A 23,163-nucleotide genomic window follows, 5' to 3' on the forward strand; every position below is an offset into this window, starting at 1 on the left:
TCTCTATCTTCAAACGCATCCTTTGTGGTCTTGCACTCTCTGTTCTTTCCATTCTTTGTCCCCCCAGGTTTCTGCAGGGCACACACGGTCCACCTCTAACTCCTTCTGGTGAAACTACCTAAATCCAGGATCACTGCTCACCTCCACTCATTTGTTCCTCTTTTTTAAGACCAACTTCCACCTTCTCCTCAATCTCATTCTTTCATCCAGGTCTTAAAGACAGCCATTCCCCACTATCTCAGATCATCCCCAATCCTAAACATGATCTTTCTACCGTCGTTAACACCCCCCCTCCCTCCACCCCCGCCTCCCCACCTCAACCCCACCCTAATCCCTACTTCTTCCAAATTTTCAGTTTTCCCTTCTGAGAGTCTCCATCTGCATCCATCCACCTTGTCCACCCCATGCATCCTCTCCTGTACCCATTGTTTGTCCAAGTTTGCCTCCATCTTAGCCTTCAACTCTGCTGTTGGTGTTTCCCCCCTCTCTTAAATGTTCCTATTGTGGTGTTGTGTCATGATCCGTTCAGTGTACTAGCACTTGCTCTTCCACAAATACTGTATGAGTACTAGCTATTCCACTATGTATCCAAAAAAAAGAGTGGCTACTTCATGTTGCTTAAGCATAATTGCTGTGTTCCTGAATGCATCAGTTCATACACACACATGAAGATGCATCTCCTTTCACCAATAGATGCAAAAATTGTATAATCTTTCTTATGGCCCCAGAACCAACAAAATAAAATATACTTATAACGGCATGTTATCCTTTGGTCTACACTTTGGCCGATAGAAAGTCTACAGCAACCTTCAAAATTTTCATGTAAAATTATTTTGTTGCCTTATAGCCTGAAATTAAATTGCATTAACTCAGGCTTATTCCACCTTTATTTACACATCGTAACCCACAACTTCCAAATGAAAAACAAATTCTACAAATTTTAGAAAATTAATTAAAAATACAAAACTAGAATATATTGGTTGGAAAAGTGTCCACCCCCCTTATTACCTTCAAAATCACACACCAAGTTAATTGGCCTCCACCTGTGTAAAATTGTAGTGATTCTGATAATTTCAGAATAAAATCAGCTGTTCCAGTAGGTTTCCTCCACTGGGTAGTGCATTTCACAGCAAATACTCAACCATGAGCACCAAGGAGCTTTCAAAAGATCTCTGGGATAAAGTTGTGATAAAGCACAGATGAGGGGATGGGTATAAAAAGATTTCAAAGGCCTTGAATATCTCTTGAAGCACAGTCAATACAATTATTAAGAAGTGGAAGGTGTATGGCACCACCAAGACCCTGCCTAAATCAGGCCGTCCCTCCAAACTGGATGGCCCAGCAAGGAGGAGACTGATCAGAGAGGCCACCAAGAGGTCAATGGCAACTTTGAAAGAGCTACAGGCCTTTATGGCAAAGACTGGTCACTGTGTGCATGTGACAACAATATCCCAAGCACTCCACAAGTTCGGCCTGTACGATAGGGTGGCAATAAAGAAGCCATTACTCAAAAAAGCCCACCTTTGAGTCCCATTAGAGGTATGCAAAAAACCACTCCGGAGATTCTGATGCCATGTGGCAAAACGTTTTGTGGTATGACGAAACCAAGATCGAACTTTTTGACCTAAATGCAAAACGTTACACTTGGCACAAACCCAACACAGCACAGCACATCACCCAAAGAACACCATCCCTACTGTAAAGCATGGTGGTGACAGCATCATGTTATGGGGATGTTTCTCATCATCAGGAACTGGGGCACTTGACAGGATAGAAGGGAAAATGGATGGAGCAAAATACAGAAAAATCCTGGAGGAAAACATGCTGCACTCTCCAAGAAAGCTGAAATTGGTAAGGACGTTCAACTTTCAGCATGTCAACGCACAACATGAGGAGATATATATGTATACATACATTTTAATGGCCCATAGAATCATTATCCACCAGTGGTTCATACCTTGCCACTTTTGACATTCTCTGCACACCGTCGCACGTACATGGGCATATGAAGCAGATTCTCCAGCCACACCTGCACAGTGGAAGCTTTCCAGCTGGAGATGGGCATGCAGCGGGTTAATTCAAGCTGTGTTTCCAAAGCACTCAGACCTTCATCTCCCTCAGAGAGAGGTGGTGGCCCAATGGAGCTCTCAGAATCTGGAAAGATCCAAATACGTATTATTAATGAAAAGATCCAGGTATAGTTCATGAAAGGAATGTCATTAATCCTTAAATAAGCTGAACAATAAAGACCATACAAGTGTGAGATGCAAGAGAAAGTTGGCAAAAACATTAGATTCTGGTGTACGTCAGCTCAAAAAACCCAGGTTCCCGACTTATTGTCCCAACCAACAGGTGCACTTTTATTGATGCAACACTCTGCATGTAAGTATATCGTCCTTAGAAAATATCTGGTATGTATAGTACAGTTGGTTTAAAAAAAAGGGAATCAAAACGCTCTTTATCATTCTTTACATTTATCTATATACAAGGAAGTTTATCTTTACATATAATGAATGGGACTTGTGTTTGGAGAACACGCCAACATTCTTTCTGTGAGATCAATTTAGCATTAACACACATAAGATGTGGGATGTGTATATGATTCTCGAGAAGCATACTGCGCCTGCTGGGTAGATCACTCGCGATGGTTTATGCATGTTTTAATTGGCTATGAGTGGTTATATTATTGTGCCAGGCCAACCACTTACAATTCATGGGTCAAGGAGCAGCAGAGGAGGTTTTAAAGGGCACTTGTCATCATGTTTGGGGCATACATCTTCACACTTGCGAAGCGTTGGTGAGATATATCAGACCAGTGCGCAAGCGTTGGTAAAGCTGCGGTCTAACAAGTTTGGTGCACTCTGAAGTTACATTTAAGTGCATACAATAATAATAATAGTATTATATAGTAAGAAGAAGAAGAAGAACTATTCTGCGTTTTTGTGTGACCAGACACAATCTTTTCTGTTCTGATAAATGTCTTCAAAATCTGAGGATACCTGTTTTGGGGAATTTTCCTGTTTAACAATTAATTTTTTGTTAATTATTGTTGTTAATTTGTTGATATAATGCATTTGCGCATCTCACTGAGTGCCTTCGCATATGTTTTTGTGCTAGTCTCATGTGCTCTTGTCTGGGCCTCTTGCTCTCGTTTGGGTTTTCTTGCTACGTTTCCTCACCTACCTCTTTTCATATTCGTTCATTCTCCTGCTTTGTTGTCCTGCTGCCCCACTGTTGGGGCATTAGCTTTATCCCCTCTGTCACCTCGCTCTTTCATGGGCGTTGGTTTCATAGAAGCACCCAATCTTCTCCCACTTCTCCCCACCCCACCCCCACAAAAAACAGATCATGTTGAATCCAAAGGATAATTTGCTTTATGACATTGTCGACTATTTTGGGAAAAGGAAAAGCAACAACTGGAGTTGGCCGTTTAAACACAAAAAAGTGAAAATCATTCTCAAACACTGCCCACCCATCCCTTTCCCTTGATAATTCATCAGGCTTCCCCCTAGCTCTACTTCTTCTTAGCTCTGCCCCAAAACTCGAAATCCTGCAGACCCACTATCTCAAATCATCCCCCATTCCACCTTGCAGTCTTTTAAGCAATCAGTAGACCTGCCGAGCCAAGTCCTCTTACTTGCAGGTTGCTGTTTCTTTTCCTCTTCTCAATCCTCTTTTCCTATTATCCCACTCTTGGTCCAGTGCAGTGTACCCTATGCCACCATGCTCTTCAATTAGCCTATATTTGTATTAAAAACAAAATATAAAGCTTCTGAAAATGTAAAGCCCGTCCTCGTTGGCCTTGTATTCAGACTTCTTCTTTCATATGCTAAACAGAACGAAAACAGCTATATATATATATATATATATATATAATGACAATTTTAGGTGATCTTGACCTTTTGACCTCCGAAGAAATATGCTTCAGTGACCCAATATGCAAACCCTGCTCAAATTGCAAGTCAATCGGATAAAAATGTATGACTTTATGCGACCTTGACCTTTGACCTTTGGATATAAAATAACAATTGGCTTCTAGTTTTTGTTTGGTGAATCAATTTAGTGACACAATGTGCAAATTCTTAAAACTTCAGGTCAATCGGATAAAAATTGATTTTTTTGCAACCTTGATCTTTGAAGTTTTGATCTAAAAAAACAATCGGCTTTTAGCTTTTGATTGGTGGAGCAATTCAGTGACACAATATGCAAATTCTTAAAATGTCAAGTCAATCAGATGAAAATTGATGATTTTAAGTGACGCTGACCTTTGACCTTTTGACCAAATTATTATTTTGCCTTCTCCATATTGTCATAATAAAGCTTTGTTGAAATTTTTATGACAGCTGGAATGGTAAAAAAAAAAGTTTTGGAGATAGACACACACAGGCAGACAGATACACAGAAGTGTTAACAAAACCCCATCTACCACTGCATGGGGGAGGGGCTAACTAGAAAGAATCTGAAAATGCAAACGCCTGTCTGCATCCGCTTTGTATTCAGACTTCTTCCCCGGTATGCTAAACATGACGAAAACAGCTAAAAAAGAAAGAAATGACAATGTTAAGTGATCTTGAACTTTGACCTCAACATCAATATGCTTCAGTGACCCAATATACAAACCCTGCTCAAATTTCAAGTCATTCAGATGAAAATTGACATTTTAATGCAACCTTGACCTTTGGCCTCCTTATCAAAAAAACAATTAGCTTCTAGCTTTTGATTGGTGAACCAATTCAGTGACCAAACATGTGAATTCTTAAAATTTCAGATCAATCGGATGAAAAGTGACGATTTTGTGACGTTGACCTTTGACTTTCTCATCTAAAAAAACCATTCAGCTTCGAGCCTTTGATTGGTGAACCAATTCAGTGTCCCAATATGGAAATTCTTAAAATTTCAGGTCAATTGCATGGAAGTTGACAATTTTATGTGATGCTGACCTTTGACCTTTTAGTCAAATTATTAATTAGACAATACCTCAAATAGTAAAAATGGTATGGCCTGGACAGACACACAGACAGACAGTCAGACAGACACAGAAGTAATTGCAAAACCTCGTCTCCCGCTGCGCAGGGGACGAGCGAACAACTCCTTTACACCTCCATCCCCTCCTCCTGTGGTTGATCTTTTTGCCCTTACTATTTTCACTTCACTTCCTTTTCTTGATTTTATGTTGCTTAATTTATCACCCATCATCATCCGGGGCTGGCCGGATAGCCTAGGCCCGACAGGGATGCACACTTGCCTCTAATCCGTTTGGCTTGGGTTTGAATCTCCCCCCAGCTCTAAACTCTCATCCAGGTGTTTCACGTTCAGGCAGGGTGATTCATCAATACGTGTACCTCACTCAGATGGATGTTAAGCCGGGCGTCCCATCTGCCGGCATCGTTTGGTGGTCGTTAATGATCTCACGGTGTGATTCGTTAAGAGTAGGTGAGTTATCACCATTGCCATGGCCAAGTTACGAATTCCTGCCCTAACTACTGCTGGGAAAGAAATGGCAAAGTACCCAGTATAACCCTTACCAAGAAACTACGTCAGCAGTGCCGATCCTCTGTAACAGAGTATGGTACATCAGAATCGCAATCAGAATTATCATCCTCGGGGATCCCGGTTCACAATGCCCTCCTTTAAGAAAAACATGCAGTCAGTTATTCTTTTTAGATGTATAAAAAAAAAAAACCACCTTTAGAGGCCATTTTAGAGGCCCGCAAAGCGGGGGTTGGCCTTTTTCGGGAACCGTGGTTTGTTGTTGTTTTTCGGTCCCCTTTTTGAAGCAATGTTTTACGGCCGGATGCCCTTCCTGACGCCAACCCTTTTTGCCGCCTTTAACGACAAGCAGGGAATTACCAGTGAACTGGTACTCAATTTGCCGACCTCGGAAGGATGAACAGGCTGAGTCAACCCCCTGGCGTTAATTCAGCGATCGACCGGGATTCGAACACCAGGATCCTAGTATCCAAGGCCGGCACCCTAGCCGCTAGCCCAACACCAGGGTTAGATGTATAAATGTCTTAAATTGAATAACATTGAACCTCAGTTGATAAAAGCTATTGTCACATTAATTCATTAGTAAGTCAACTGATGAAAAAAAAGAAGAAAAAAAAAAGTAAAAATCATTCTCAAACATTTTTTGGACAAAGTGCTTACCACTGTAGAAAAGGATGATTTGCAACACAAAAGTGAAAATACTTGCACACAACAGCTATTTTCACTGTTAAAAGCATTTTAAGTATAAACACATTTAATGTTTTTTTTTTCTTCCTACAAGCAGATTTAAGCTTAATACAAATTAAATAATGATAACATTTGTGAAGGGATAGTCCAAAAAATACATGTTTTAAAATACTGCACATTATGAAGGGAAAATGTAAAAACAAATCACACAACCTTCAAAGTAGCATCAAAGTGACACTTTTCTATCTAAATAGATGTGAAAACTCTCATGGAAGAGTAGAAGAACAACAGAGGATGGAAGATAGACAGGTAGATAGTGAGTCAAAATGGATAGAGGTGGACAAGAAGGCAATGATGCAAAACATGAGGAGAGTCGTGAAGAAGAATTGGAGGTCACGGAGGAGGTCCTTCAAGATTGGAGGTCACGTCTCTTCAAAGCTGTCCATGCGCGCACGCTTTCGAAGTTAAGTAATTTTTCACAATTGTGTTTTTTGTCGAAACTGTATCTTTCCTTCGGCGTGTGTACATATTGGTGTGTCTTTAATAGGATTCTCGGTGTTGGTTTTTCATACCTGTGTACAGAATCGTCGGTTAGTTCGTGTCGCGTATTCTGAGGCCTAGTGTGGTAGGCGACCGTGTCCGACCTTGGCTTGAGGCTTTGTTTTTGTCTCAGCGGTTCTTCGATTGCGCTGCAATTACTTTCGGTCTCTGTTTTTCCCGGTCTATTCACCCCATACTTCCTTGTTTTAAAATCTCAACTCAAAAAAAAAAACCCCAAAAATATTTCCTTCTCTGTTCTTATCCGTTTGTTCGTTCTTATTTGTTCATTCGTTCTTCGACAACGTTGTTCGTGATCACGTTGTTAAAAAATGTTTAAACTGTCCCCTGAAGAACTGTAATCTGTCGTATACTATAACACCTTTTTCTTCTTCTTCTATAAAAGGATGCTTTCGACTTGCTCACCAAATCTATTCATTCCAAAAAAAAAATTCCATCTCTTACAGTGCCTGTTTCATACATTCCCGAAACTCTCCAGCACTCCACCCATCCTTCAGCGTCCTCAAACGAATTTTTGACTCGAAGGTCTCAAGAAACTCATTTTGCAATAAATGTTCGTTTCCCATTAATCGTACACTTTTCAAAATCCAATCTCACCCCTCCCCTCCAAATCTTCCCCATCACGCCTTCCCTCCAAAACTTCCCCATCACCCCTTCCCTCCAAAACTTCCCCATCACCCCTCCCCTTCAAAACTTCCCCATCACCCCTCCCCTCCAAATCTACCCCCTTGCCCCTCCCCTCCAAATCTTCCCGATCACACATCTCTTTCAAATCTTCCCCCTTGCCCCTCCCCTCCAAATCTTCCCCATCACCCCTTCCCTCCAAAACTTCCCCATCACCCCTCCCCTCCAAAACTTCCCCATCACCCCTCCCCTCTAAATCTACCCCCTTGCTCCTCCCCTCCAAATCATCCCCATCACCCATCTCTTTCAAATCTTCCCCATCACCCATCCCTTTCAAATCTCCGCCCTTGCCCCTTCCCTCCTAAACTCCCCCAACACCCCTCCCCTCCGAGACTCTCCCTCGCTCCTCCCCTCCTAGACTCCCCTCTCACCCCTCCTCCTCAAAGCATCCTCTCCGCTTCTTCCCCCTTTCAACTTTCACCTTCATCTCCCTCAACCTTCTGCCTCACTCTTCCCACTCCTCAAATAACACCTCACTGCGCCTCACCCAATCACCATCAAACCTTTTGTCCGCCCCATTCTTCCCTTTCTCCAAGCTATTCTGAAATCTCTGACACACCTTCAACAGCTCTCCCTACCTCTTCCTCCTCCTCCTCTTCCACATCTTACCCTACCGCTCCGCCCCCCCCCCCCCGTTCTGTATCCGATGCTCCCCCTTCCGCTTCTTTAACAGAATGGACCTCAAACATCCGGGGCCTTCGCTCAAACTTGACTGATCTCTCCATCCAGGTTGCTTGTGACAAACCAGACGTGATCTGCTTAACAGAAACTTTCCTGCTTCATGATGTCTCTGATTCCTTGGTATCTCTCCCAGGTTACTCCCTCCTCCGGTATGATAGACCTGAGCCTCGTCCTGGAGGTGGGGTTGCTATCTTTATAAAAAAAAACTCTCTTCCTCACTCGCCCTGCACTGCCCTCTCTCCACCTCACCCCCTGGAATACCTTTGGCTATGGCTTCCCCTTCGCTCCCACCTTTTGTTCATATGTGTGTTGTACCGTCCACCAAACAGTGATGACTCCATCTACATCTCGCTGTCTGATAATATGGACCAACATCTATCTACCCATCACAACTCTCTCTTCCTCATATGTGGTGATTTCAATTGTCACCATGCCAGTTGGCTGGGTGTGGGTACCTCTCTCACCAGCCATGGCTCTTCAGCAAAGGACTTCTGTGACTCACTGGGACTGACACAATCTGTCAATTTCCTGACCCGGATCTCAGTCAACGGAGCATCTTCTCTTCTGGACTTGGTTATGACTAACTTCCCTGAAAATGTCTGCTGCTCTTCTTCTGCTCCAATCGGCTCATCTGATCATGTGCTTGTTAAAGTGGACATCTCTCTGACCATTCTCAGAGAGCCTCCTCAGCGTCGACGAGTCTGGCATTTCACTCAGGCCAACTGGCAGGGTCTTCAAGCAGCCATCAATCATCTGGACTGGTCTCCCATCTCTACCGCCTCTGACATCAACTCATCCTGGGAATTCTTCCAAAGTAAATTGCTCTCTCTCATGCACAGATTTATCCCATCTCGTCTTCAGTTGTCATACCCTTCCTCCCGTCCATGGTACACGGAATCTTGTGGTGAGGCTATTGCCCAGAAACAACTTGCTTTCGTCTCCTGGAAAGCAAATCCAACGGAAGGAAATCTCATTTCCTTTCACAAAGCCCGAAACAAGTGTGTGTCCACCCTTAGGAGAGCCAGGAAACAATATCTCTCCGTTCTCAGGACCGAACTCTCTTATCTGTCTCCCTCTTCCAAATCCTGGTGGCGTCTGGTCAAATCTGTTTCTGGTGTTTGTTCCCCCTCCATCCCCTCCCTCACCTCAAACGGCCACACGGCTGACTCCGCACGTGAAAAGCTGAATGCCTCAACTCTGTGTTTGCCTCTAAATCTTGTGTCCCAAACCCATCCCTCTCTGCACCCATCGTACCCAGTCGTACCCAGCTGCTCCTGGACTCTGTGTCCTTTCCTCCTGACAAGGTGGAAAGTTTCTGTCAACCCTCGACTCTGATTCTGCAACTGGACCTGACGGCATCAGCCCACGGGTCCTAAAATCCTGTTCTTCCACTCTTTCACTCCCTCTCTCGGTTCTCTTCACCCTCTCTTTTGCTCAAGGTCATCTGCCATCTGCTTGGAAATCTGCCAACATCACCGCTTTGCACAAAAAGGTGCAAAAACAGATCCCAGCAACTACAGACCAATCAGCCTTCTCCCAATTATCAGCAAAGTCATGGAATCCATCATTGCTTCAGATATGAAATCTTTCCTCTTCTCCAATGGCTTGATCTCTGATCATCAATTTGGTTTCAGACCTGGTCACTCTACTCTGGACATGCTGCTTCTGCTTTCTCAACAATGGATGGAGGTCCTCAATGCCAAACAGGAAATTAGAGCTGTCTCCCTTGACATATCACGTGCCTTCGATACGGTCTGGCACCCTGCTCTGCTCACCAAACTCTCCTCCTTTGGTATCCATGGAAATCTCCACGCATGGCTGGCGGACTTCCTCTCTAGTCGTAGTCAACGTGTGGCCCTGAATGGGTTTCTATCATCTCCCCTTCCTGTTCAGGCTGGAGTTCCCCAAGGCAGTGTCCTGGGCCCTGTGCTTTTTCTGGTCTTCATCAATGATCTCTCTGACTCTCTTGAAAATCCCCTCTATCTCTTTGCTGATGACTCTACTCTCTGTCGCTCCATTCTTCATCCCTCAGATCGGCAGTCTGCAGCCTCCTCACTCTCTGCAGACCTGGACAAAATCACAGACTGGGAAAAAAAGTGGAACATGTCTTTCAATCCTGACAAATCTCACACTCTTACGATGTCTCTCCGAAAAGACCGACTGGACAACCCTCCCATCCACTTTCTGAATAATCCTCTCCAAGAAGTTCTGTCACTCAAGCTTTTGGGTCTCACTATCTGCCATGATCTTTCCTGGGAAAACCACATTTCAAATCTGGCCTCCAAAGCCAGTCGCCGACTGGGCATCCTCCATCGTGCGAAGTCCTTCCTTGGCACACCTGAGCTCCTCACCACAAACAAGGCTTTCATCTGCAGCTCAATGGAATACTGCTCTCCCCTCTGGGCTGGTGCTCCTGCCTCACACGTAGCTCGTCTTCACGCTGTTGAAACCAAAGCATTCAGAATCATTGGAATCTCCCGCGATGAAGCTAACTCCAAGAGCCTCTCACTCACTCACCGCAGGCAGGTTGGTGGTCTTTCTGTCTTCTACAGACTCCTCTCCGGCCTTGCCCCCCCAGCTCTCTCTGGGCTCTGTCCCGCAAATATTCCTACAGGTCGCACAAGATCTGCCTGCAACCCTCTTATGGTTAAACTGCCAAAATCAAGACTCTCTGCTCACCTTCACTCTTTCATTCCTCTTTTCTCCCACCTCTGGAACAAACTCCCTCACTATCTTCAATCCCACTCCACCCTCCAGGTCTTTAAAACAGCTGTTCACAACCATCTCTTCTCTTCCCCCATCCAAAACCTTGATCTTTTCTACCCCCGCTAATTTCACCCCAATTCCACTTTTCTGAAATACCAACTTCTGTCCTGGAAGTCCTTGGTGTCCTTGTGTTTTATACTTCTCCCACCCCCCCCCCCCCCCACTTCCCACGCCTCCTCCCCCCCAAGCCCTCTCCCTCCCACACATCTCCCTGCTCTCAAATGTTGTTTGTGTGCTTCCCCTTCTCTCCCCATCTTGTCTTCGGCTCCCTCTTTTGATATATTTTGTTTGTCTGGTTGATTTGTTTGTGAAGTAAATGTTAGCTCTTTCACAAGCCTCGATTCATTGTACAAAAAAAAATAAAAATTAAAAAAAAGAAGAAAAAGAAGAACCACCTTAAAGGCAATTTTTCCCCGCAGAGCAGGGCTTGGCCCTTTTCGGGCACCGTGGTCCGCTTTTTTGAAGCAATGTTTTATGGCCGGATGCCCTTCCTGCTGCCAACCCTGTTATTCGCCTCTTGCGACACACAGGGAATTACCAGTGAACTGGTACTCAATTTGCCGACCTCGACCTCGAATTTGCCTTGAGTCAACCCCCCCCCCCCCCCCCCACCCCCCTGGCGTTAATTCAGCGATTGATTGATTGGATTCAAACCCAGGATCCTAGGATCCCAAGCCAGCACCCTAACCGCTAAGCCAACATCAGGCTTGAACCATGTATAACACGTGATATTTTCTAAGTCCAAACAAGGCATAACTCAGTGGAAAATTGGTGAAACGCCCCAAAACTCAAACTGTTCTGCAAGTTATAATAAATGCATGTAATAAGTTTCAGTTGAATATGTTAAAGTATGGTTATGGAAAAAAAGGCTGGAAAACCATAGGTGGGGCAGACAGATGGACGGACGGAACAGCAAACCTATAGTCCCCTCCGGGGAAGCCGGTACAGGACTAAATTTAAAAACGCATATGGCAAGCACTTTTCCCATATGAATAATGTTATAAATTGAGGATGCGTTTCTGGCCGGTAATTTTTGGTAACCAAACAAAATACTAAAGTCATAATACAAAAGGCTTCACGAGCCTCAAAAATCTAACTTGGTGGGAGTACCTGCTGGTCTTTTTCCACCGATGGGAAAAGTTGACGATGGCCAGTGCAAAAAAGAAGGTATGAGGAGAGTAGTGAATGAATGAATAATGAGTGAGGATGGTGGCCTGCAGTTTTGAGGGATTTGAGGAAAGGGGATGAGACAACAGACTTGTGTGCACACTGCCCGAAAGAGCAACAACAGTGCAAAGCACATACCACCGACCTGCTTCAAAAAGGCCCGAATCTAACGTCCGACGTTGCTTTCCTCGGCCAAATACACGTGTCAGAGAGCCAAAACTTTTCCGCTCTTTCTTCTTCTTTCTCTTCTGCACGTCCAAGTCCTCCATGGACTGTGGGTGTAGAAGCAAAAGGTAGGCCCTTGAGATCCCATGCAGAGGGGACTGGAACAAGTGGAGTAAAACAATATTAAAGCAAAACGATAACAATAGTGATTCGCATCAAAAAAAAATTGAGGCAAGGACTTTTGTTGACCAACATAGTTTGTTGACATGATGGAGAAAATAAATTGTGCAAACAAGTGATGACAAGCATTGGGTATTTAATTACTCAAAAGTTTAAAAATCGACATAAAAAAGTTTTAAGTTTTAAAAAAGTTCTAAAAAGTTTTAAATATATATATTTTAAAAAGCATTTAAAAAACATTTAAAGGTCTTAAACATAAAAACATTTCAACAAAAACATTAAAAAGCATAACTACAACATGAAAAAAGTCTTGAAAAAAATTTGGCAAAATACGAATGTTTAAAAACTACATATTAAAATACTATATATGCAGGAATATGTTCCAACTGTGGATTAGCACACTGAGCTGTGACCCTAGAAAACTGCGGCCCATGTATGGGTTTGCCGTTCTGCATATGACAATGCACTCAAAGGCTGAGTACCAAATGAAGGCTCCGTGGGAACTCACATTGCCAAGCGAGTGCGTGCGGTGCCGGGGAGAGGACGGATCTGAGAATGATGCCAGGCTGTCTCGATCGAGGGCGGACAAGTCAGAAACAACAGACTGACGCACGTTGCAGGAAGACAATGTCCCTGAAAAATAATCCATAATCTGAGTGTGCTGAAATTCTGTCATTCAGACTCACAACGGCAGGAGTTATTAAAGTCAACAAAGCTCTAAATATATTATATTACCTTTCATTATTTATCAGAATGACGATACGATGTTTCTGCCTGCAAGATGTCCTGAGAGCCGATCTGATAACGTGGACTTTACCGCCTAATGACAGGGTCATATCCAAAACACAAAGCCAAAAATTTCTGACATCCGTTAGCTCAAAGGCTGAGTACCAAATTAAGTTCTTTTCTACCCCCGTTAATTCATCCCAGATCCACTTTTTCGAAATACCGACTTCTTTCCTGGAAGTCCTAGTGTCCATGTGTTGTTTTTTTTTACCTCTCCCATCCCCCACCCCCTTCCCATGCCTCCTCCCCCCAAGCCCTCTCCCTCCCACAGATCTCCCGATGTCCCTGCTCTCCATCTTGTTCTCCCGCTCCCTTCATCATATGTTTTATGTTTTATGTGTCAGTTTGTCTTTTTGTGATCAATGTTAGCTCTTACACGAGCCTTGATCTTGTATCCAAAAAAAAATAAAAAAAGGCTCGTGATTCGCATTTATAAATATTGAAGCAAGGACTTTTTTGTCCAGCATAGTTTGTTGACATGATGGAGAAAATAAATTGTGCAAACAAGTGATGACAAGCATTGGGTATTTAATTACTTGAAAGTTAAAAAAAAAACATCTAAAAAAGCATTTAAAAAACATTTCAAAGGTCTTAAACATAAAAAAAACATTTAAACAAAAATCCATTCTGTCATTTTTCGTCCCATGCGTCCCATTCTGTCATTTTTGGTTGGTGCGTAAGAAGCCTGTGATCGGATCACCTTGAGGTGTATACAGAGCATCAGTGTGCGCTAGATTGTGGTACCAGTGCGACTTGGAGGTGAACCTTGTAAGCTGGCCTGCTGACTGTGGCGTACTGCGGCAGTCAGTGCATCATTAGCAAGCGGCCACTCTGTTTGTCCGTTGGCAATCGAGTCCATCGATGCAGCAAGCGAAGTTCGCTTGGATGAATCACGTGTTAGAGCAGCAAGGGATTGCTTTGCCTAGAATGAGAGAAAGGAAGAAAGTATAAAAGACTCAAGCGATCTTTGGAATGAATGTGGATCCCAGAGTTTAACGGGGGAGTGGGGAAAGCGGAGTGGGAGGTGGGGTGATGGGGATATTTATCAACAATGAGTTGAAGTATTTGTCTACAATATAACAAGTTTTTGTATGAGTGGAATGTAGATTAGAATCATGAGGGATATGGAAAACATTTGACATCATTATGAACTATTGTTCACCAACCAACACTTTTTACCTCTACCACTGAAAGTGGATGGAGGTTATGTTTTCACCCCTGTCTGTTGTTGTGTTTGTTGTATAGCCCCGGACGGTTCTCCTGAACAAGCCTGCAGCACGGAGACAGCCGATCGATCTCCCAGGAGCAACCCAGAGATCCCTCACATCAAGGATGGTGTACACCTGTTTCCATGAAGTCAGGGCCATGTGAGAGTGAGAGTGAGAGCGAGAGCGAGAGAGAGAGAGAGAGCGAGAGAGAGAGAGAGAGAGAGAGAGATAGAGGGAGAGCGAGAGAAAGAGAGAGAGAAAAAAAAGAAGGAAAGGCTGGTCCATGTGGACCGATGCGCACTCTGACCGCGCTGCCCTGATGAATCCGGCCAGCAGGAAAGTATGGGGAAGATTTGGCCCCCGACTTGCGTTTGCGGGGTACAACCACCGTGAAAAAGGTGCCCCCGATAGTTGTTGTCTGTCTGTTTGTTTGTTTGTCTGCTTGTGTCTGTTTGTGAACAAGATATCTCAAAAATTTGTGGACGGATTCAGACGAAACTTGGTGGATAGATCAGCTATGTGACGAGGAAAATATTGATGCAACTTTGGTGAAGATTTGAATCCGGATCCAGATCAGAGAATTTTTTTAAAAATTCCACCATTAAGAGATAGGGTTAAAACCGAGGTATAGTATGATATCTCAAAAAGTTATTCACGGATTCGGACGAAATCAGTGAATGAGTTGGTTAGGAGACAACAGCAATCGATTTTATTTTGGCTTAGTTCTGAATCCAGATCCGGCCTATCAGTGGCTTACAAAACGTAAACTGTTTAGCCAGGCAGAGGTATGCACTCTACCGAGAGTTACCCTGTGCTCGCGAAGCAAAAACGAGGTTAAACAATCGGTTGCGTACGTGTGCCGTATGCCGTACGTGTGCCGTACGTGTGCCGTGTCTGCATTTTTAAAATTCATTTTCTCGGCAACTGTTGGTCCGATTGACATTAAATTTTACTATAGGAATGCCTCTGCCTGTAGATTTTTTTGCTGATAAGTATGATGTCATAGGTGTCATAGTTCACATGGTACCGACGCCATCTTGGAAAAACGTTACACCTCCATATCTCCCAAACCGCTTAATGGAAAAAATTGAAACATGACTCATTGTCAAGTACACCCCATGGGGAATAAGATATGTTAATGATGATGTCATGGCTGCCTTCATTATGACGTCATAATTAGACAAGTACAACACTTGATCTGATCAGTATGAAAAAGAAAATTCCTCTGCACGTTAGTCCGATGGACACAAAATTTTCAGAATATGAGCAGCTGCGGCTCCTCCTGTATAATTTTTTAAATGATAATTATGACGTCTTCGGTCACGCGGTACAGGCGCCATCTTGGAAAAACTTCGCACCTCGATATCTCTGAAACCACTCCATGAAAAAAATTGAGACCTGGCTCATTGTCAACTGCTCCTCGTGGGGATTAAGATATGTTTATGATAATGTCATCGGTGCCTTCGTTATGATGACAAAATTTGACAAAAATAACACTTATCCGATCATTATGAATTTTTTTTCTTTGCAACTGTTGGTCCGATTGACACTAAATCTTCACCGTAGGAGTGCCTCCTCCTTTAGAATGTTTTCATGATAATCCTGACGTCATAGCTCCTGTTGTGCAGGCGCCATCTTGGAAAAACCGAAAATCGTTGCACCTATATATTTCCAAAACCACTATATGGAAAAAATTGAAACATGGCTCATTGTAAAGAACTCCATATGTGGAATAGGTGTTGTTGATGATGATGTCATTGGTGCCATAATTATGACGTCATAATTCGACAGGCACAACGCTGGTAAGTAAGTTCTAGTAAGTTTGAAATTTATTGTGCATCATCTATGCAACAATTATATTAGAAAATATAAACTTATGATGTCATCGCTCACATGGTCTGGCAGCCATATTGGATCAAAAAAAAAAACGTTCAAAAACAGAGGATTTGGCTCGCACCAAGTTGACTGCGCAGGGTAAGTATTCTATGAATACCATCTAGTTGGCGATGTGATGAGAGAAAAGTTTCACTATTGACACAGAATCCTGACCAATACGACTATAATTAAAGAAAGTGGTCAAGTTTGCCAGTATTTGAAATGTTCAAAAGAGTATTCTGAAAACAATAATGTCAAATTAATGGTTGCAATATGGATTAGCCAAGGGAAAGGGTATATAAATGTAACTGAAAACTGATGGTTGCATAAAAATAACCAGGAGCTTCATGGTATTTATTCATTCCAATAATTTACGTCACTGGATTTGCAAAACTCCCCTGCTACATCAGCTAAAAGTTCCAAAATTTTACAACATTTTACTATAACTAGATGTGGCTCCCTGGGAATTACAGATACTGATCTGTAGAAGAAATGCTCTGCATAAACAGAAACACACCATGCTAAACTTTATTGCATAACAACTCCCACAGCCTTTGGAATCCTGTATAAATATTCTTAATGGAAACTACTTGAGATTTTAGAAAGTTCAAGCTATATGCAATAAACATTGGAAAACATTCGCGTGCAAATGTTGCAGTTTTAGCAATATAAACCAAACAAGGAATGGAAAATGGGCAATGAATGCAAACATGGGAATAAAAAGGTTGTATATTAAGTAAAAGGCTGGATATCGTTCTTTACACAGAGTTGGCCTGTTTAACATTCCCATCTGAGCACTGCCCTCGTGCCTCATGGAAGCTGGGATCTCTGTTTAAAATCCCATCAAATGTGTTGATTTAACATCGTCTCCTTATGTCATTGTGGTGATTCATGTAAAAATACACTGATGTCTAGTGTCCTTGTCCTGCATTCGGTACATGTAACTCCTTCCATGATCCCGTCATTGTATGGGGGAAAGAAATACAGGGATACAAGAAGAATCCTGCCTGTTTTTTTTATCCCTACACGCATGAACTAAACAATCGAGTTATTTAACTTGCATATAACAAATAAATAAATTTTATCGAATTTTATCAGTCAGTAATTTTGGCAAAATATTTTCCCCTGTCCCACATTGCCTCAGAACTCGGAAAAGTTTGCATTGCATTAAGCGTATGCAAATCGATCGCACGGGGGATGCATGGCCTCAATCTAAGCTGTTGTGCCCTATTACAGTAATTGTTCATGCTCACATTAGCTGATATTACAATTGTTTTTACTCCTTTTCTCTCCCCTCCCCATTTCAATACAGATATTAAGTTCACTGGGTCTCTTTATTGAGTTATTCACTGGGTCTCGCCGGATAAGAACCTCCGCTCAGGTTCCATATTGTTTTCGGACTCCGGCGAGGTGAGGTGCCCAGCACGCAGCCTGATTGACCGCGCGGCATTCCAATTGAACAAGGTTCCGGTATAGGTGCAGAAAGGTCCTTAATCCAGTTTGGAGCGTCTCGACTGTTTGGCCGACATGACCGTTGGTTGTTACATTACTAAAGTGTCCTAGGTGTTTACAATGTAACAGCGGTCTCAGTTCGGTTGCAGGACTATGGGACCCCAAACCAATTACAAATTCCTGCCCAAATCACCTGCACTTGAATGTCAGACCTGCAGGTCATGAAAGGTTCGTGAAAAGGACAGCCCAAAAACCCAGCCAACCCCACAACAAGGTGGGAATAATTGGGGCTGTTATAGATGTAGTAGTGGGAGCAAGCTTGTCTCAGAGTCTGTATGTTATATTCATAAAGGTGGGGTGTAATAAAAAAAAATATTGAATGTGCAAGAGCTGCTGTGTTTATGGCACACTTTTGAAGTGCACTTTAAACTGGTCATCTGCAACGATATGAATATAAACGATCCACTGGCATCCCTTTGCAAAAGTAGGCTTTAAGGCAAACAGATGCTATTAATGGATTAATTAGAATTTAAGTGGGGCACCAGGCGGTATGTAAATACCGACATACTGGGGTAGTATGTAAATGACCAATATACTATGGAGGTAGGTAAATGCGAACATACTGGGGTGATATGTAAATACGAATGTAACAGGGTGGTATGTAAATACCAACATACCAGGGTGGTATGTAAATACTGTACCAACATACCAGGGTGGCATGTAAGTACCAACATACTGGGGTGGTATGGAAATACCAACATACCAGGGTGGTATCCAAATAGCAACATACCAGGGTGGTATGTAAATACAAATGCACCAGGGTGGTATCCAAATTCAAACATTTCAGGTGGTATGTAAACACCCCCATACCAGGGTGGTATGTAAACACCAACATACCAGGGTGGTATGTAAATACCAACATACCTGGGGGTATGTAAATACCAACATACCAGGATGGTATGTTAATATGAACATACCAGGGTGGTATCCAAATACAAAGATATCAGGTGGTATGTAAACACCAAAATACCAGGGTGGTATATAAATACCAATATACCAGGGTGGTATGTAAATACCAACATACCTTGGGGGTGGGGGTATGTAAATACCAAGATAATGGGATGGTATGCAAATATGAACACACCAGGGTGATATGTAAATAGAAACATACCATGGGGGTATGTAAATACCAACATATCAGGTGTCAATACCAACATATTGGAGTGGTATGTAAAGACAAACATACCAGTGTGGTATGTAAATACGAACATACCTGGGGGGTATGTAAATACCAACATACCTGGAGGGTATGTAAATACCAACATATCAGGTGTAAATACTAACATACCTGGGGGATATGTAAATACCAACATATCAGGTGTCAATACCAACATATTGGAGTGGTATGTAAATACGAACATACCTGGGTGGTATGTAAATACGAACATACCAGAGTGGTATGTAAGGAAATACTAACATACTCTGTGTAAATACCAACATACTGGGGTGGTATGTAAATTGAAAAAAAATCAATAAATGGAAGGATGGACGATATGGTCCGGCAGAAAATAAAGGAAAGGAAAGTTTGAAATAAAATATTGAAGATGAGATTGGGAGAGCGAATAAAGTAAAGTGAGAGGAGGGAGTGATGTGATACCTGTAGTGGAATTTCTCATCTATCTATAATTCCATTAATCTCTGTGTGTATGTGTGTTTGTATGTGTGTATGTGTGTATGTGTGTATGTGTGTATGTGTGTATGTTTGTCTGTGACCGCTGTTTCTCGACAACTACCGGTCCGATATACTTGAAACTTGCCAGGTATATTGCTGGGGACCCGAGGATGTGCCTTTTCAAGGTTTGAAATTAATCGGACAAGTAGTTACCGAGCTATGGCGATTTCTTTACCAAACACCGCAGGCCGTTCGCTTTGGACCAAACCATTTCATGTAAATAGAGGGGGGGGTTCTGTGGTCGTTGCGAATGGACCAAACCATTCATGTAAATAGAGGGGGGGGGGGTTCTGTGGTCGTTACTGCCACGTGGTTTCAAAGTTTTTTTTTGTTGTTGTTGTTTGCACGCATGTTTTTTTGCACCCACGTACGGGCACGCCCTAGGATGTTTACACACACACACCCCTACACAAATTTTTTTTTTTTTTTTTTTTGGCAAGGAACGGGCACCCACGTACGGGCACGTCCTAGCTTATATATAGTACGGGCATGCCCTAGTAATTACAATGATAGTATATCAATCACGTACGTGTATTGGGAGGAAAATGATAAAGAAACCCACAACCTTTTATCATTGGTAATATGTATATGGCCCCAAATGAGGCGTTAATTTTCAATGCAAGTGAACTGGTTATAAATGTTCAGCGAGTTAAACAAAAGCATAAATCAAGTCATTGGGCCAGATAAAGAGGAGCATGAAGTTCTCCACAAAGCTTGAACCAGCAATCTGCATACACCAGCTTTAAATGGCAGCACAGGGTATTTGATGGGGATTTTTTTTATGGTAGTTGTTAATTTTGTAGTGTTAGAAAAGCTCGCTCCTTTGCTTCGACCTCCACTTTCCTTTCTCAAACACTCCAAGGACAGCACACAGGGAAATAATTCACAAATTATTTTGCAAGACTTGTGATGAATTCCGCAGGAAGGACAATGCATTTCCAGTTGGACATTTCTTTGGCAACAAATAAAAGCTTCCACCACAACACCATTTTAAGCAAACATTTAAGGGAAGTATTTTTATTGCAAAATATTTTTTTATGTAGACCAAAGCTAAATAAAATACAAGTTTGTTGAAAAATTTAAAGGTTACGCGAATTAATTTTGAAGAAACACTTTAATCTGCAACATATTCCAACGAATTTGAGAAGTGTAACGAATTTGAGAAGTGTAACGAATTTGAGAAAGTGTAACGAATGTGAGAATTATGGTTTTGTTGTGTGTAACTGTCACCCTCCGTAATGTAAAGAAAGGTCGAAGCTCGTCCTCTTAGTTAATTCCATAAACCTACACACAGGACACCATATATCCTTTTAAATAGTTAGTCCCTTATTCTCTGTAGGTTAAGGATGTGTTTCCCAATAGTTTGACTCTTCATTGCACCAAATTAAATAAGAGTAGGCCCCTCCGACACCCCATGGCAGCTTCCAAGTGCCAGGTTTGCCACTTTGCTGCAATTGACTCTTTAGGCACTTTGCTGCATTTTCATCTCCCGTCCACTTTGCTGCATTTGACTCCATTACGCACGAGGTAACGACGAGGAAGAAAGGCGGGTCTCCACCTCGTCAAAGAGGGGAGGAGTAAGTCGGCCCCGCTCATCCAACCCAGACCGAGGGGTTTGGCTCGAGAGGGCGGAGAGAGAACACTTGGGGGAGGTTCGCAAAGGTTGAAGGGCGGGGCCTATATAACCCGCATCGCGACGCTCCCCACGGAGATGAGCTTTTTGGAGAAGATTGAGGTCCGAAGAAGATTGAGAGAGAGGTGCGGCAGATGCGCGATCCAGCTAAAGCAGCCAAGAGAGAACGAGACGTGAGGTGGTGCTGATACTGAGCAATACGCCGAGACCCTCTAGGCCCTATTGCCGGCTGTGGAGACGCAGAGCTGCCAGCTGCTGTTCGCTTCGAGCACGGAACGTGGACCTCGACAGTGTGGAATTGCCCGGACCTTCCTGCCCTGCCATCGGTTCGGACCTTCTCCTCCCTCCAGTGATTCCTGCCATCATTTCCCCCGTGTAAGTGTGCCCGTTTGTCCGTCTTTCATGTTGTCTTGGGGTATTAATTAAGACTGCCATATATATAAGCTAATCAATGCCCTATGTCTCCTGCTCCTTCAATTGCCTTATAAATCATCTTTCTTTTCCTTTCTGCTTAGTGTGTATAAATAGTAATAAATCTTGTTATTCCCTACTTTGTCTTTACTTCTTCATGCTCTTTCGGTCGCTTTAGAGGTTTCCATATTGAGTGCACGTGGCGCGATTCGGCCAACGTTCAGGATCGGGTTAGTCTTTGGTAATGGCTCAAACTTCGGGTTGCTAAAAACCGCTCGGCAACTAACTAGACCATCCAAACCGGGGTTCGAGCGGTACTTGTCTCCCTAGTCTGCAGAGGGACGGATAAAGGTATTCGGGATAGACCCTGGACCCATAACCCTGATTCGTTCCATCCCGCGGGATAGCGTTACAAGTACAAGGAACGGGGAGACGGCCAGCTTAACAGGACAAGGGGCTAATCACCCCTTGCTAACGGGAGAGCCGTCCCCCTATCCGTAACAATATGTATAGACGAAACGTGTAATTCGGCAAAATGAATAACACATACACACACACACACACACACACACACACACACACACACACACACACACACACACACACACACACACACACACACACACACACACACACACACACACGAAGGTGGATAATACCTTTGAGACCTGGGATGGATCCATTCCACCTTCTAAAACCCATATATGGAAATAACAACCAATGACACTGACACTGACACACACGCACACACACAAGCACACATACACTCGCACGCACACACACACACACACACACACACACACACACACACACACACACACACACACACACACACACACACACACAGTGTTGTGGTTTTGTGGTTTTATAATAAAGGTTAATTTCCCCTCCTAGTTAGTTACACTACAACATGTAGCCTCATTTAAGCTCAGTTATTTATTCGTAAATGTAAGCGTAGACCTTTCCTGTGTTTAGTTTTGCGTTGAGTGGGATAATGAAAAGTAGGTGCCCTTATGATGCTTCGATGCTTTTGGTTTTGGCGCGAAATGCCACGAGGCAGGCCTGAACAAGTCGACCGAGGCCGAAGGAAGGCGGAGGAGGAGCCATCGGTAAGCGCGAGCCGCCAATCAGGGCTCAAGGGGAGTGACGTACCACTGCGGCAAAAGGCGGGGTTTGGAACGTTCGGGTCGGGCTAGGGCGGGGCGATATAACCCTGTGCCCAGAGCCCCCCACCTCAGTTATGAGAGCAGTTCGGGGTTTTTCAGTTGAGTTACGAGAGGAGACGCGCTGAGTCAGTTCGGAGTTGGGTTCAGAAGGAGACACGCATAGACCCGTTGTACACGAACTTGCCCTGCTCCCCGCGCTCCGCGCAGTATTAATCGCGCTGTAAAAGAGACCCGCGCCAGGCCACAGACACGCGTTTTTCCTCCTGCCTGCCTTTGCCGATATACGCGCCGCGAGGATTTTCCCGCCTGCCTGCTTTCGCCGGGATACGTGCTGTGACTGCCAGAGGGCCATGCCGGGTGAGCTGTTCCTGGAGCGACCGAAGCAGGCGCGTTCAGCGCACGAACATTCTTCTTCCATTTCCCCGTGTGAGTGATCGGGCCCGTGTCTGGGCATTTTAAGTAAGACTGCTTAAGTTCTGCCCTGTGTCCCTTTTCTTCTACCAAATCCCTGTACATAGTGTA

The 23,163-nt window shown here is 43.5% G+C and overlaps 1 protein-coding gene across 10 annotated transcripts in view; it reads right to left on the minus strand.

Moving 5' to 3' along the window:
* The window catches only part of LOC137425199 (kazrin), a 738,641-nt gene that overhangs the window by 118,631 nt on the left and 596,847 nt on the right, over positions 1-23,163 (minus strand). For 5 of the 10 annotated variants that reach the window (XM_068113383.2, XM_078776417.1, XM_068113379.2 and 2 more), the window contains 4 exons: positions 13,909-14,086; positions 12,887-13,011; positions 12,179-12,356; positions 1,958-2,154 (listed from right to left, as the gene is read on the minus strand). In XM_068113383.2, the coding sequence (XP_067969484.2) occupies positions 1,958-2,154; positions 12,179-12,356; positions 12,887-13,011; positions 13,909-14,086 (678 nt within the window). The remainder of the gene's footprint in view (positions 1-1,957; positions 2,155-12,178; positions 12,357-12,886; positions 13,012-13,908; positions 14,087-23,163) is intronic. The other 5 variants (XM_078776419.1, XM_078776418.1, XM_078776420.1 and 2 more) reach the window with 2 other exon arrangements.

Source organism: Myxine glutinosa, chromosome 4 (genome assembly GCF_964187855.1).
Source record: "Myxine glutinosa chromosome 4, kmMyxGlut1.1, whole genome shotgun sequence".
Taxonomy (NCBI): Eukaryota; Metazoa; Chordata; class Myxini; order Myxiniformes; family Myxinidae; genus Myxine; species Myxine glutinosa.